Below are 15,252 nucleotides of genomic sequence, written 5' to 3'. Positions count from 1 at the left end.
AAAAGCAAGTCTGGTTTACCATGAATGTTTGCATTCATTCAAGACAGTCCAATATGATATCCTCATTTTTTTTTTCCTGGGCGTGGTTTCACCCTATATATGTCATCAGTCAGAATTATGGCAAAATGGGCAAAAATATATCCGGAAATAAGTTCCATTATTATTTAACCATTTCATAACTGCTATATTATAGTTTGGAAGATGATAATTGATGATGAAGATGGTTATAATAAAAACTAACATAGTTCCATACCAAGAGCCACCTTGGGCCATGCTGACTACATTAGCTGTGGTCAGACATACCTGGAGGAACCCAGATGAAACTAGAGCTTCTAATTTTTGGCCAGGTGTGAGCTGTCCCATGTTCATTCATGCACCTATAACTAGGGGCAATTCATTTAGCCTTTGTTTTTCTGATTGTTAAAATGGAATTCTCTCAGGCCTGCCTATTTGTACAATTCCCATGTTGCATTTTCTTCATAACAGCCTTATATATTTTATTTTATTTATTTATTAAACTTTTATGTCATCTATCTCCCCTACAATTTGACTCTGGGCAGCTTTTTTTCCCCATCATCCAGCTCCTCCCCCAATCTTTACCATTCAACACACTCCACCTTATTGTCTCTGTTCATTCTATCTGCCCTGCACATTTTCTAATTACCTGCTGACCCAGCTGCTTCTCTAGCTTCTCATAGCTGCATTTTCCCTGTCCTGAGCTGTGCTCTTTTCCCAGTTAGCAGTTATCCAAAAGGGGCTCCTCCTTTCTTATAACCTTTTTACCTCAGTATCATCTTAGACTGTCTACGAATGTCTAAGAGGGAGGGCGCGTAAAGAGACACTATGTATGGCATGAAAAAAAAAAAAAAAAATAAAAAAAAAAAAAAAAAAAAAAAAAAGATGGTTAGGGAGGACGGCTAAAACGTTTTGCAGTATATTTTCCATGCCCCTAATTGTTTACAGATGTAAATAGAATCTGGGGAAGGGAAACAAACAGCCTTAAAGCTACCTTGGTCTCTTTTGGGTTTTGTGACTATGGGCACAACCAAGAAATATTTCCCACAATGCGGAAAGGGAACTGGAAAACTAGCAGAATGTTCTTCAACATAGGATGTGTATATTTCCCAGATCCATTCTCTTTCATTTTTTTATATTTATACATTTTACCCTATAAATATGTTGATGAGGACATGTTTAACCTTTTTAAAAATCTAGGAATCGAGATTGTTTAATGACCTATGTCAATGGTAACAAAGGAAATGTAGCATGCAAATGATTTAAAAGACTGACTTAATTTCCAAACTTGTATTTATTTTACTAGGACAATGTATTCTGCAATTTGCATTGAAATGGCATCTCGGGGGTTTATTGTTGCTTCTGTGGAACATAGGTATGCTCATTTCTCAATTTTTAATTGACTGAGGTAGAAATTTGTACATAGAATCTAATAAAGGACTTTGTACTTACTATAAATTGAAAATACCAAAGAATTTCACTCAACCAATCACTGAGATCCACTATGGAATAACTGTAGGGATTCAGTTGCCTATGGGCTGATGCTGAGCCACTTAACTAATTTTTATTTGTTTGTTTATTTGTTTATATTTTGCCTTTATTATTTTTATAAATAACTCAAGATAGCAAGCATATCTAATACTCCTTCTTCCCCCATTTTCTCCTTAACAACAACCCTGTGAGGTAGTTTGGACTGAGAGAGACTGAATGGCCTGAAGTCATCCAGCTGGGTGATGGAACTAGAACTCAAGGTCTCTTTCTTTCTAGCTGCCTTAGCCATTAGACAGACAGGCTTTTACAATGCTTAGGGATGATGGGCAAGTTATAATATTTATGATCACAGTTGATTTTCCTGTGGAGATAAATACTGTATCATCACTAGGCAAAGAACTGAATGCTCTCCAAAATTAGAATTATTGTGTTTATTTACCAAATCATAACCCTAAAATAAAGAATTGATTATAAATTTCCCCCCAAAATTCACTATCAAAAGTCTTTCACACGTTCAGAAATTCTCAACTCCTTTTATCAATTACTAAATCAGTCTATTAATTAAAACGGTAATGTTTTAGATGTAAACTTGAGTGGCATGGTGGTCTAATGGTGAAGACGCTTGCCTCCCGTTTGGAAGTTTGAGAGTTGAAGTGGCAGATGTTTCTCTCTAGAGCAGGGGTGTCCAACCTTGGCAACTTTAAGACTTGTGGACTTCAACTCCCAGAATTCCTCAGCAAAGCTGGCTGAGGAATTCTGGGAGTTGAAGTCCACAAGTCTTAAAGTTGCCAAGGTTGGACACCCCTGCTCTAGAGTGCAAAGAAAAAAAAATCTGCTGTGAATTCAGAGTGGCATCAGGAAGGGCATCCGGCCTGTAAACAGTTAGCTCCATCCAGTTGCCTCAACTCTCCTCTAAATTAAGCAATTACAGGGTTGTAAAAAGGAAGGGGTTTTTTTTTTAGATGTAAACTCATTATTTCGCCATCTGTACATATAATCTTAGTGATCTTTGCCATTTACATACCAAGTTTTCTTCAATGTTATATTCTGGTACTAAATTAGGAAAGAGTTCTAATGTACACATTAATACAACATTTATTTTAAACATTCATAAGGCATTGTATGAGCTTTGAGGGGGGAAAGTGTTGCTGTCTCAAAGCACAGATGTTGTTGTTTTTTTCCATTAGAGACGAGTCCTCTTCAGCTACATATTACTATAAAGAAAAACCCACCATAGGAGACAAAGGAAAACCCCCAGCATTACAAGAGGAGTGGATATTCTATAGAAAATTAAAACCAAATGAAAATGAACATTTGCTGAGGCGGCAACAGGTATTCATGCAAATCTTCTAAATCCTAATGCATTACAGAAGCATCATCGATTCAGTCTCAGGAGCCCCTATATTTTAAATCAATGTGCCTAGTCATACACTCTATAGCTAAAGTAGATATAATAATGTCATCCAATTTATTTATTTATTTATTTATTATTTATTTATTCATTCATTCATTCATTCAAGCGATTATAAGATAACAGGTATAAGTATAAACATAGTTATGAATATATGAAATGGATACATATAAGAAAAATAAAAGAAAAAATAAGAGAAACAATAGGACAGGGATGGTAGGCACGTTGGTGCGCTTATGCACACCCCTCTTAGGAAAGGGGTGAGGTCAATAGTAGACAGTCTAAGGTTAAAGTTTTTGGGGTTTGGGGAAGAAACCACAGAGTCAGGTAGAGTATTCCAGACATTGACCACTCTGTTACTGAATTTCTTGCAATTAAGTTTGGTGCGATTAACCTTGAGTTTGTATCTATTGTTTGCTCTTGTGTTGTTATGGTTGAAGCTGAAGTATTCATTGACAGGCAGTACATTACAATGTATAATTTTATATACTATACTTAGATCGGACCAAAGGTGGCATGGTTCTAGGTTTTCTAGGTCTAGAATTTCAAGTCTGGTGGCATCAGGTATTCTGCAACAAGTAGAGGAGTGGAGAACTCTTCTTGTGAATCTTTTAGAATCCAGTGGCTGATGACTCAGACCTCGATAATTACTATGGCATGAATCTTGAGGAATGATGTAGCATAATAGTAGAGGATTGAACTAAATCTCCCCCAGCATATGCTTCTGGAATTGACTGTCAGCATAGGAGCAGAGCCATGTAACCCAAAATCTTATGCACCCCGGAGGTTGGTGGTATTAAAAAAGCATTGAAAAATCTAAGGGAAGGAACATGGTTATATTTTCCACATTCTCTCAGCATAAGGTGACCAAGGAATTTTTCATTCCAAAATGAAACCATATGGCCTAATTAGTGCCCCCTTTAAAGGTAAACCCCTAGCTTAGAAAAATCCTAATCACACATTTTATGATATAGATAGAAGCCATAGATACACAGGCATTTTTTTCAGATTGCTAAATTATACACTGAAAGTGGTTTTTTGTCTCTTCTTCATGTAGGTACAGCAGAGGGCAGATGAATGCATTAGAGCTCTTGACCTTTTGCTCGAAATTAATTATGGAAAGCCCGATAAGAACATTTTGCCTTTAATTTTCAACTGGAAATTATTAAAGGTAAATGAAGTAGAAGATTCCCCTAGTTAAGTGGAAATTCACAATTTGGTATGTTGTATTATGTATTTCAGACTGGCACTTTGTTTACTGAAGTGCTGTTGTAAAACAGTTAAACTTTCATTTTTATCCCATTGTGATATTGGATGAATCTGATTTTGTGTTTCTCTAAAGGTTCAAATGGTACCAGAAAATCAAATAGATTAATATAATAATTGCCCTTTTAACATATATTTCTTTTGAGGCAACTGAATAGTGCCCAGACTTGTTATTTTATAGTTAAGCAATATAAAATCCCTGATTGCTTCTAAAATAGTGCAGTATCTTTCTAGGCAAAGTGCATCATTCAGGAGTTTCCTTGAGAGAGACTGATTAGATGAAAAGCATTGGCTTTAACACTTCATTGACTAGCCTGCTTTTTTGTATGTTTTTACTTTCACCACAGCTGGGGTTTCTCACATGACATCAATCTTCCTGTGTCATCTGATTTCTTACATGTTAAAACATATTAATTTATCTGAGAATCTCCCGAGACACCCAATGAATTCTGTGTTCAAGTGCAGCCCTGAAGCAGAATCATCTGAACATAGACAAACCTGAACATAGATCTAGGTCCTAGATCTTACAGCTGCTCATCTAATTCTTTGCAGCAGATCTGTTATGTCCCTGGTACTGATCTGTATGTGTTTTACCCTATGAAGCTCTTTAATAAGGCTGTTATGAATATTCACCATTTCTAATTAGAGCTGAGCACTGTTTAAGACAAAGATTATTTGTGATATTTTTATTCCTGTGAATGTTATCCAGAAATAGTGTCACGTTGTAGATTTAATGTTAAAGCAGGGGTCTCCAATCTTGGCAATTTTACGACTGGTGGACTTCAACTCCCAGAATTCCTCAGCAGGCTGGCTAAGGAATTCTGCGAGTTGAAGTCCACAAGTCATCAAGTTGCCATGGTTGGAGACCCCTGTGTTAAAGGATGTGCTGGACATGGTTATGAAATTGTGATGGACTTCCCTTCATGCTAATCACCTGCAGCAGTTTAATTTTAAGAAAAGCTGTAATGATTGATTTCTAAAATAGTCGGAGGGCATTAAATCAATTCTTGATTTAGAGGAATCAGGATCCTCAGTATAGGATGAATTAAAATAGAACCATCAGATTGAAAACAAAAGGAAATATCATTCAATATCATTTTCTTTTCAGAATTCTATTTACTTACAGAAGATAGCAATAATGGGACATTCTTTTGGTGGTGCCACAGTCATAGAAACGCTTAGCAAAGATCCACGATTCAAGTAAGAACTAGTAAACAAAAACCTTAATTGTTGTTTTTCTTTGCAGTAACATTTGTTTTACAGATAGTCCTTGAGTTATGGCGATTTGTTCAGACTCTTTGAATTATGGTGGCCCTAAACAATGGTACTTCAACAATCCATCCCCAAAGGTATGACCATTTCAGACTCCTCCTCCAATAGTCACATGATCAAGAGTTGGGCACTTGGCAGCTTACCTGTACAACTGTTGGGGTGCTTCAATTCCCCTTGCTCATTACAGGCATCTTTACACTGCCGCACCCCCCAACTCTACCTGCGCAAGGCTTCTAGGATCTCCACTACCCACCTCTGTCCACTCCACTATCCTCCTGCCCCATGCCCCTTACCTTAGACTCTCTCCGCTTAGCGACCTGTACATCTGGAGTTATAATGGCAACTGGGACTGTTGGGATTGCCATTGCTAAGCAATCCAGTCACATAAATCACTCTTCATGATCATATTGCTCATCAGTGGAAATTCCAGTCCCAATTATGGTCTTAAGTTGAGGACTATCTGAATTTGTAAAGGTTAAGGAAGTTGGGGTTTATGCATAATATCAAGAGAAGAATTCTGTCAACTGAATTACATTGATTGCTTAATTGCTTGATTATATGCCATCAAGTCATTGACAGTTTTAAATACAGATTTATTTTTTTCCATTACGACCTGTCCCTAACCTGGTTCTTCAGCCGTGTAGTAATCACTTCTGTAACTATCCACCTTGATCCTGGCCGTCCTCTTCTTCTCTTTCTTTCCACCTTTCCCAGCATTAGAATCTTCTCATGAGAGAGCTAGATCTTCCATTAATATGTCCAAAGTAGGAGCATGTGATAAAGCTTGCATTAAAACCTTGTTTAACTTTAATAATTGGCACCTGAAATTTCTTGCTTTGTTCTTCTTCTCCATTCCATTTTCCTTTTATACTGTATGCACATCTATTTGATAGTAAGCCTATAGATATACAGGTAGGGATACCTTTTTGGGACTGCAAAGATTCATACAGCCATTAAATAGTTAAAAGAGAGAGAAAATAAAATAATCTCTGGCTTTCAGCTGACATCTAATGGCCATAGGAATTTTATAAAACCATATATTGTTCTTACCAGATAAATATAAATAATTTTAAAGGCTTCATTTCTGAAGTGGTATCTCCATAAAGATCCAGTTTGGTATAGTGGTTAAGGTGCCAGGCTAGAACCCAGGAGTCTATGGATTCTAGTTCCACTTTAGTCATGAAGCCAGATGAGTGACCTTGGGCCAGTTCCTCTCTCACTCAGCTCTAGAAAGCAGACAATCTTAAACTGTCCTTGAAATCTTGACAAGAAAACTGCAGGGGTCAACACTGACTAGAAGGCATTCTCTCTCTCTCTCTCTCTCTCTGTGTCCCTCCCTCCCTCCCTCCATAATTGTTACATAAATTCATGGAACAGGTGAACAATGCACAATGATTTCTGGCAAATTTTAAAGTGTATGAGTATGTATTGAATATTATTATTGAATAATTATTGCTCAATTCTGATCATTTTTTGTGACACTGTGGCTTTGCTAGCCAAACAAGAGTCAAGTGAATTGTTTTTGTTATATTTCTCTTAAGACTTCCGAATTAGAGGCCCTCATCTAATTGTATGGTTCTTTTTATTTGCTTATAGATTCACTTTTCTAATTACTATTTGTTGGTTTGACTACTGATCTACTCTTGGATTGACTATTGGTAGGAAATAATATTCTACATATAATCTGAGACTAAATAGAGTAAACTAATCTGAGACTAAAGAGAGATAATCCCTCTTTAATCTGAATTAAAAGTAGGAAATCCTCCATTGTAATGGGTATAAATTGTTTTTGTACCGAAGAGTGGAACATTCTACCAATGTGTGAATGTTTCCTTAATAAAGGCGTATAAATGCATAGGTGTAGGACTGATTGGTAAATAGATGTGTATGCTACTTTCTATAGATTCAAGGTAGCTTGCCTCATAGAACGATAAATATAAACATACAATGACAGTAAAAAAAAAATATTACACACTATTATATTGGCCAGTTCTGAGCACTTCCACTAAAGTGATGTCAGCTTTATAGTACGCTCCTTTCCAAGGATTCATCTTGAAATCCACAGCCCAGTGTTCACGGAAAGGTCTGTAACTCAGGATAGCCCTAGAGTATTCCATGACAAATTCCTTTTGCTTTTCAATCGTTATTAAACAATTTATTGTTACAAGAGCCCACTGCCTCTTAACATTGAACATATCTTACAGAAAATTTCTCCTAATGGAACCCAATAAAATGTATCTATGTGTGATTTATAGCATCTATGTGTACTTTTAGGATGTCCAAGATTAGGATGTGCAAACTGGTACTGACATGTTATAGAACATGTTTTTCTCAATAGATGTGGAGTTGCTCTTGATGCTTGGATGCTTCCCCTATCTGATGAAGTATATCCCAAAGTGCACCAGCCATTGCTGTTTATTAACTCAGAAAAATACCAATGGGCCTCGAATATCCTAGAGATGAAGAAACTTAACATGGAAGGCAGAGAAAGAAAAATGATAACTATTATGTGAGTGGCGAATATCAGTAGCCTTAGTTTCTTTAGAATGGGGTTTAGAGGTATGGGATTATAGAGTGTTAAATTTATATAGTTTAAAACTAATCGGATATAGCTGAGATAAGCACCCATATTACCTGCAAGTGGTGTCCAAATTATTATTTTTAAATCTTAAATGGTAAAAATCTCATAAGGCTAAAATATGACAAAATCCCAGGTATGATATTGACAAAAGCAAGATTTGATAATCCCACAACATTGTTATTGGTCTCTCTAAATTTTAGTTATCCCACAGGGAGCCTGGATTACATAACCTGTCATCCAAGATTGAGCAGTGAAGTAATTCAAGTAATTCAAAACAGTAATTCGTTTTCCTCAGGCTGCCTGAGATTCTTTTCCTGGGATTAATTTTCCATCCTGAAAATATTGTTAGAGTACTTCTCTTTCAAGGTCTAAATATTCTGTGTTCTTACTGATCAGAAATATGTGTGTATGTAATGGTATGGGGGCTCCTATAGCTATAATACCTATGTCTCCTGCTTGAGCAGGGGTTGGGCTAGAAGACCTCCAAGATCCCTTCCAACTCTATTATTCTGTATAGGTTAATCTCCGGATCCTCTGTTAAATAGCAACAGGACTTAGATTTATATACCGCTTTATAGTGCTTTATACAGCCCTCATATACTAGGCAACGTATTGGTCATATCTAACTGCACCATTAATTACACAATTTTCATATTTGGGTAATTTTGGCTGTTGGAAAAGAATGTAGAGCTGGTCTTGGAAAGAGGAAAGGAATTATTGAACCATAATGGGACAACTTTCAGGAAAAAAAAATCATTTTGAGAAAAGGGAAGTGTAAAACAAAGAATTTCGGACAGATTTTCAAGATTCTGGTTTCCTACCCTACAACAAAGAGTGAGAGTCACCTTTTAGGAGAGATGGGTGGCATAGAAATGTTTTAAAACATTAAATTTATTTTTTTTAAAATAAATCAGGTCACTTCGTGGAATCCTTGCTGGTTCTGTTTCTTTTCCTACTTTGAAGGGCTGACAACACTGCTCCCTAAGCAGCTAGAGTCACTCGATTGTGAGATGGGTAGCATATAAATTTAATAAATAAACTAATATAACTAGGGCCTGCAAGCCACTATGTCATAACTGAAGCCTCTGCCAATGTTCCAACATTCCGTGTTCTATTCCAAATGAAAAACAGCAGTTAATATACAATACACAATTGGTTAAGCCTGCCGATGGCTTTCTTGAAAGATTACTCTGTGGGGCTGAGTCAAATGCAAACTTAATAGGTCTACATGAAGACATTTCAGCAACATGCTGTACCTATAATGCTTTATCACCCATAGAGCATGTTTTCCTAAAACCTGCTTGCTTTTCTGCAGTTCTTCCTTATTTAAACCAGATTAAGGGCAATTTATTATGGCAGAGGCTTCTTTATTCCCTTTTCTAAAAAGGGGGATTATTATAACTAAATCCCAGACCTTTGGGATGTTTGCTGTTCGGTCAGTGATATGAGTAGGAGGTTGGGATTAATAACCACCAATTAGTATTTTCCTTTAGCACTTCCATTGGAATAAAATCACATCCATGGACCTACAAAGGCATCCTTTCTAAATGAGATCAAATTTTCCTTTTGCACTGTTTTAAAGGTGGACATATTTCTCTCCCTCCCTCCCTCTGTTCATTTACAGTATTACTGAGTGATCAGTAGGTAGTTTAGCAAAATACAGAGATTGTGTAGGACAGCTCTTAACTATTGTATCTTTACTATATACGTGACTAGAATAATCTGTTTGATCTAATTTCAATAATCAAACATGAATAGTAATTGTACAACAGGGACTGAGTTCTAACTCATGTTTTAATTGTAGTTGCCTTCCTTTGATCTCCAAAGAAAAGGTTTTTGAATGTATTTTATTATGATGATAATAAAACAATTCTAACTTATTCTTATTACCACTGAGAAAAAAATGAATAAAGACATAGAACATTACCACCATCACCAAAACCCTTGGAACAACAGGCATGATATTCCCCTCTGAAAAAAAAATCGGGGCCGGCCAAAAGAGACCCCCCACTGCGCGCCAAGAAATCGCCCGCCCGCCCGCCCGCCGCACGCACCGCCCGCCGCGCACGCCGCTCGCCCGCCCGCCCCACCCGCCGCTCGCCCCGCCTGCCCGCTCGCCGCTCACCCCGCCCGCCGCTCGCCCGCCCGCCCGCTCGCCCGGGCTCCGCTCGCACCGCCCAGGCGATTCCCAAAAAAATCGGAATTCCGATTTTAATCGGAAAAATATCATGTCTGGAACAAACATGTGGAGATATAAAGAAGAAAACAAAAATTTTCAGAACCAAAAATATTGAATTAGGTTCCATGTGCTTCAGCAGCGTTTGTAAATATTCCCTCTTGTAGGCAGACTTGTTTGGTTACTTGTTAATCTTATCCTTTTGCATTTTTGCTGTTTTCAGAGGATCAGTACATCAGAGTTTTCCTGACTTCACATTCCTTAGCGGAAACACAGTTGCGAAGTATTTTGAACTGAAAGGAAGTATAGATCCCCAAACAGCTATTGATATTACCAACCAAGCTTCACTGGCCTTCTTACAGAAACATTTGCGTAAGTTGCTGTATTGTGTTTATATTTAACTTTTTTAACAACCTGCATCACTACATGTTGATAAGGTGATATGTTAAAGACAACATCTTTCCACCTATGGATCACAAAATTTGATGCAACTTTAGTGTTTTGATCACTAAAGCTACCTGAAAATATAATGCATACATGCATATAAAATTGGAACATGTTACATGTTCAGAGAGAGGAGAGAGACACACAGACAGAAAGTTTTGGTGTAGGGGTTAAGACTAAAAATCAGGAGACCGTGAATCCTATTTTTTAAGCAAAAAGCCAACTGGGTGACCTTGAGCCAGTCACCTTCTCTCAGCCCTGGGACATGGGCAATGGCAAACCATTTATGAAATCTTGGCAAGAAAATTGCAGGGACTTGCCCAGTCAGTCATCAGGAATCAAAAACTGACTCAAAGGATCCCAAAAGTGTGGTGTATCCTCCAATTACATTGACTACCAGAAGGCATCAGATGATTAGTTTCATCCTTATTGGAACTCCTGAGACACAGGTAGTTTTTCTATGGGGTTGGAACCCTCTCTTGGAAAATGAGCTTTAGATGACTACTATATACAGTGCACTAACTTTAGAGACTACGCAGATTCTAATACTCAGTGGTTGCAATAAGTTGTATTTAAAGACTGTCAGAATGGTATATATACAGTCCAACTTCCCTTAAGCTGTCAGAGCAAAGAATGGCAATTGTTAAATTGTCATACTTCAAGTATGCAGTTTAGCATGACTTCCAACTGGTTACACCCTCCTGGTGATCAGTGTAACTGAAAATACCATACTTCAAGAAGAGTATGGGGAATGGAAGTCATACACCATCTGTGTCTGCTCTGAGAGCTTAAGGGAAGATGGGCGGTTTATCGCAGCGATGGCAAATCTTTTGGGCTCGGCATTTAAAAAAAAATCAGAAAATGCCTAACTTGACTCTGTGGATGTTTGTCCTATACACACACACACACCGAAAAAAAAGAGAATGCAGTCCAATCATGTGTGTGATCTCTAAGACCTGCTGTATTCCACTTACCTTTAGGCTCTTTCTCTTTTTGACAGACCTCTGCAGCCCACCTGAAGCAACTTTGCTCGCACAAGGCATTTAAGTGGCTTCAGAGAATGCTATTCTACGGCCTCTGAAAACACTGCAAAAGCACAACCTGTTCTCATGTGATTTTCACAGACTCCAGAAGCCGTGCAAGAGCATACATCTCACACACCAATTTAAGAGTCTGGACACCCAAATTCTCACATAGTCTATGCAACCTTCGAAAATCACATGATAATGGGATGTGCTTTCAAGAATAATTGCTGTTGGGTGTCAGTGAATGCTGGTGTGTCATCCAAATGTTGTGGTGTCACCTTTGAAACATGTCTTATAGGTTTGCCAACACTGGTCTATACCATTCAGATTAATCTCCCAAGCATCTGAATCTTTTAAATACTACAAGAACAAAAATAGTGTTTCTTTTAAAGCTGAACTAAAGAACCAATCATATTAATACACTTCTTTAGCATGAGCATTTTTAATATATATATAAAGGTTTAGGTTACATCATGTAACCTACATGTCTGTATTCACTGACTAGAGAGTAAATTAGAGTAAATCTAAGCCACTGAGACATATGAGAAAGCAAATAGATGGCGCACCAGTTGGCTTGGGACCGAGATACCTGAATGATTTAAATCAAACTGGTTATGTACTGAAATATATTTAGAGGCTTTCCTCCAAGTAACCCCTTTATTACAGATTACCTTGTCAACAGCAGAACCTTACCTGTACAATTTCTTCCCTGAAGATGTGAACATTGCTAGCGGTTAACTTTTTAGTGCCAGGCATTTAGCTATTTCTCCTAATGTTTTTAATATGTATTTTTTATATTGTATATAAGTTTCTACCTCCTCTGGAAGTTTTATTGAAAGGTGGAATATATTTTTCAAGTAAACATGCTTTAAATTATATTGACCTTGCAACTCAGTTTAAAAAGGGGGTCTTTCCAGATTTTATAAATGAATAGACTTACAATATGCTGTTTAGATTTATCACTATGACTTTTCTTTTTTCAGAATGTCAGTTTTAGAACATCAAAACAAGCTTAATTTTAATATATTGTAACTTAGAAACGTTCATAATTTCTCTGAATACAACTGAATATTTTCATGTATTTATATGTGCCATCTGATTTGAATTCATCTTATCTAGGTCTCTCTAAAGGTTTTAACCAATGGAATCCTCTTTTAAATGGCAAAGGACCTCATGTCATTCCAAATACCAATGTTGACTTAACTCCAGGAGCAAGTCAGTGAAAATAAACATGAATTGTCCCTGACTAAATGCTGCTTGTTTTATGATAGCTCCATTGAAAAGAGTGTATTTTGGAACAGTGGTCGCCAACCAGTGGGCCGGGGACCACTGGTGGTCCGCAAGAAAATTTTGGTGGTCTGCAGAGAAATGTCCCCCCCCCCCCCAAAGCAGTCCTCCCAAAGCAATTAATCCAGGCTGCACAGGAACACAAGGCTACGCTACCCACATGGCCTGCCCACCCGCTGGCCCCACCCTTTGGCCGAGCACAAACCTTACCTTGAGTAGAGCCACATGAGCTGGAACTGGAAGTAAGACCAATGGCAGGGAAGGGAAATCTGTCCCGGGGTGGCTTGCTGACGTTGGTGGGAAAGTCAGTTCCATATTCCAGAACTGCAGTAGTCACAGGACTGGCCCTTTGGTCATCCCGGAGCAGCTCCTCCAGTCCATGTCAGGCCGGTGCACCCGTGTGGAGGAGCAGCTGCTCCCAGATGACCAAAGGGCCAGTCCTGTAACTACTGCAGCTCTGGAATATGGAACCGACTTTCCCACCAACGTCAGCAAGCCACCGTCAGTCAAAATTCGTATTAGTGGTATGCGGGATTTAAAATAATGAGTTTGGTGTCCCTGATGTCCAAAAGATTGGCGACCCACTTTAGAACATTTGAACAAAGATGGTTCTCATTTAACAAGACTCATTCAGTAGCCATTCAAAATTACAACACTGCTGAATAGGAGTTACAACTGGTCCTTAGAAGTTCCAGATATCGCAGTACCACCACAGTCACATGATTGTGACTTGGGCACTTGATAACTGGCACAGATTTCATCCATCACAGCACACCATATTTGTGTGATAATAATTTGTGATCTTTCCTGCTGGCTTACCACAAGCAAAGTCAAGGGAGAAGCCGGCAGTAAGTCAGAAGTTCCAAATATATGAAATCCTCAGTTAATGACAGTAATTGGGCACAGTGGAATGTCATTGCTAAGCAGCCTGATCATATAATGTTGCACTTTATGATCACATTGCTTGGTGATGGAAATTCCAGGCCCAATTGATATCAGTAAGCAAGGACTGCTTGTACTGAGTTGATTTCTAATGTTAACAAAAGAAAGGATCCAAGTGAACATGGGTTATTAAAATTTCTTGTCATAGAGATGCTTCAGACATGATATTCCTACCATTACATGGATTTTTAAAAGCTGAGTCTGACAGTGTTACTATCCTTGCAAATAAAATACTGTCTGGATTTCTAAACCCCAAAAACTTTAACCATAGACTGTCTACTATTGACCTCACCCCTTTCTTAAGAGGTCTGTAGGGGGCGTGCATAAGCGCACAAACGTGCCTACCATCCCTGTCCTATTGATTCTTTTTATTTTTCTTATATGTATTCATTTCATGTATTCATAATTATGCTTATACTTATACCCATTATCTTGCAAGCGATTGACAGACGAACGGACGAACGGGCTGGTACTGTAGTTCCCAGGAGTTAAACTGAGAGTGGGATGTCATGAGAAACTAGAGATAACCTTTTGGCTTACCCTTTAGTTCAAAGTTAGAAGTTGCTTCTGCAGGAGTACAATAGTTATTATCTTCATTTACTCATCTGAAACATAAATTGTCATCTGGCAATGGATACTTTTGGTCCACTAAGTGATGGGACTAGGAAAGTAGTTTATTTGCATATATATTTAATCCTAGTAGGCTAAAGTTTTTGCCTTCCCCAAATTAGGATGTCCAGTCCTCCTTTTGAATTTAAATGTACTGCTTATTTATGCCACCCATCTTGCTATTATACAGTTCCTAGCGGTTTACAATATGGCTTACTATTACTTCTACAAGTCATGTTTAGTGGCACTGTATAGGGTAAATTGAGTTGCTACTACTATAGCTTAATGAATCGAAGTGAAACTGAGAGAGATAACATGTCTGCTATGGGTAACAAATATGGCCATTTGCCACTGTACATCATGATGGACCCTTGAGTTCTTTTTGCATTACTTCAGCAACCGGAAGACAAGTATGGCCATTAATTAGATTTTCCAATATCTGGATCCTTGCTGTGCCATAACTAATGGAAACTAAAACCAAGAGAAACTGTTTCTATATTTAATGCACTCTGAATATGTAATTATCCATTTTCTCAGACACTCCATATTGCTAGTACCTCAGCTATGCAGTGCATACATATAATTTGGTTTTTCATACTACAATGTTGGATCCAGAAATATTCAGCATCATTTTTGTTGGAAGCAAGCTAAAATCAAATATTGGCATGAGGTTTATTTCTGCTTACATTTAGAATCCATGTTTGTCACCAAGAATCAAAAGAATACCTGGTAT

At 37.8% G+C, this 15,252-nt stretch overlaps 1 protein-coding gene across 4 annotated transcripts in view; it reads left to right on the top strand.

The window, feature by feature from the left end:
- Positions 1–12,932, top strand: part of PLA2G7 (phospholipase A2 group VII) — a 36,245-nt gene extending 23,313 nt beyond the window's left edge. For all 4 annotated transcript variants that reach the window (XM_087949205.1, XM_087949202.1, XM_087949203.1 and 1 more), the window contains 7 exons: positions 1,322–1,390; positions 2,694–2,838; positions 3,975–4,088; positions 5,292–5,383; positions 7,794–7,964; positions 10,436–10,584; positions 12,801–12,932. In XM_087949205.1, the coding sequence (XP_087805331.1) occupies positions 1,322–1,390; positions 2,694–2,838; positions 3,975–4,088; positions 5,292–5,383; positions 7,794–7,964; positions 10,436–10,584; positions 12,801–12,904 (844 nt within the window). In that variant the 3' untranslated portion in view covers positions 12,905–12,932. The remainder of the gene's footprint in view (positions 1–1,321; positions 1,391–2,693; positions 2,839–3,974; positions 4,089–5,291; positions 5,384–7,793; positions 7,965–10,435; positions 10,585–12,800) is intronic.
- Positions 12,933–15,252: the final 2,320 nt, after the last annotated feature.

Source organism: Notechis scutatus, chromosome 1, assembly GCF_049901735.1.
Source record: "Notechis scutatus isolate UNSWTSFEM ecotype Mainland chromosome 1, rNotScu1.2, whole genome shotgun sequence".
In the NCBI taxonomy this organism is placed as follows: domain Eukaryota; kingdom Metazoa; phylum Chordata; class Lepidosauria; order Squamata; family Elapidae; genus Notechis; species Notechis scutatus.
This window is presented reverse-complemented; position numbering and strand designations above follow the sequence as displayed.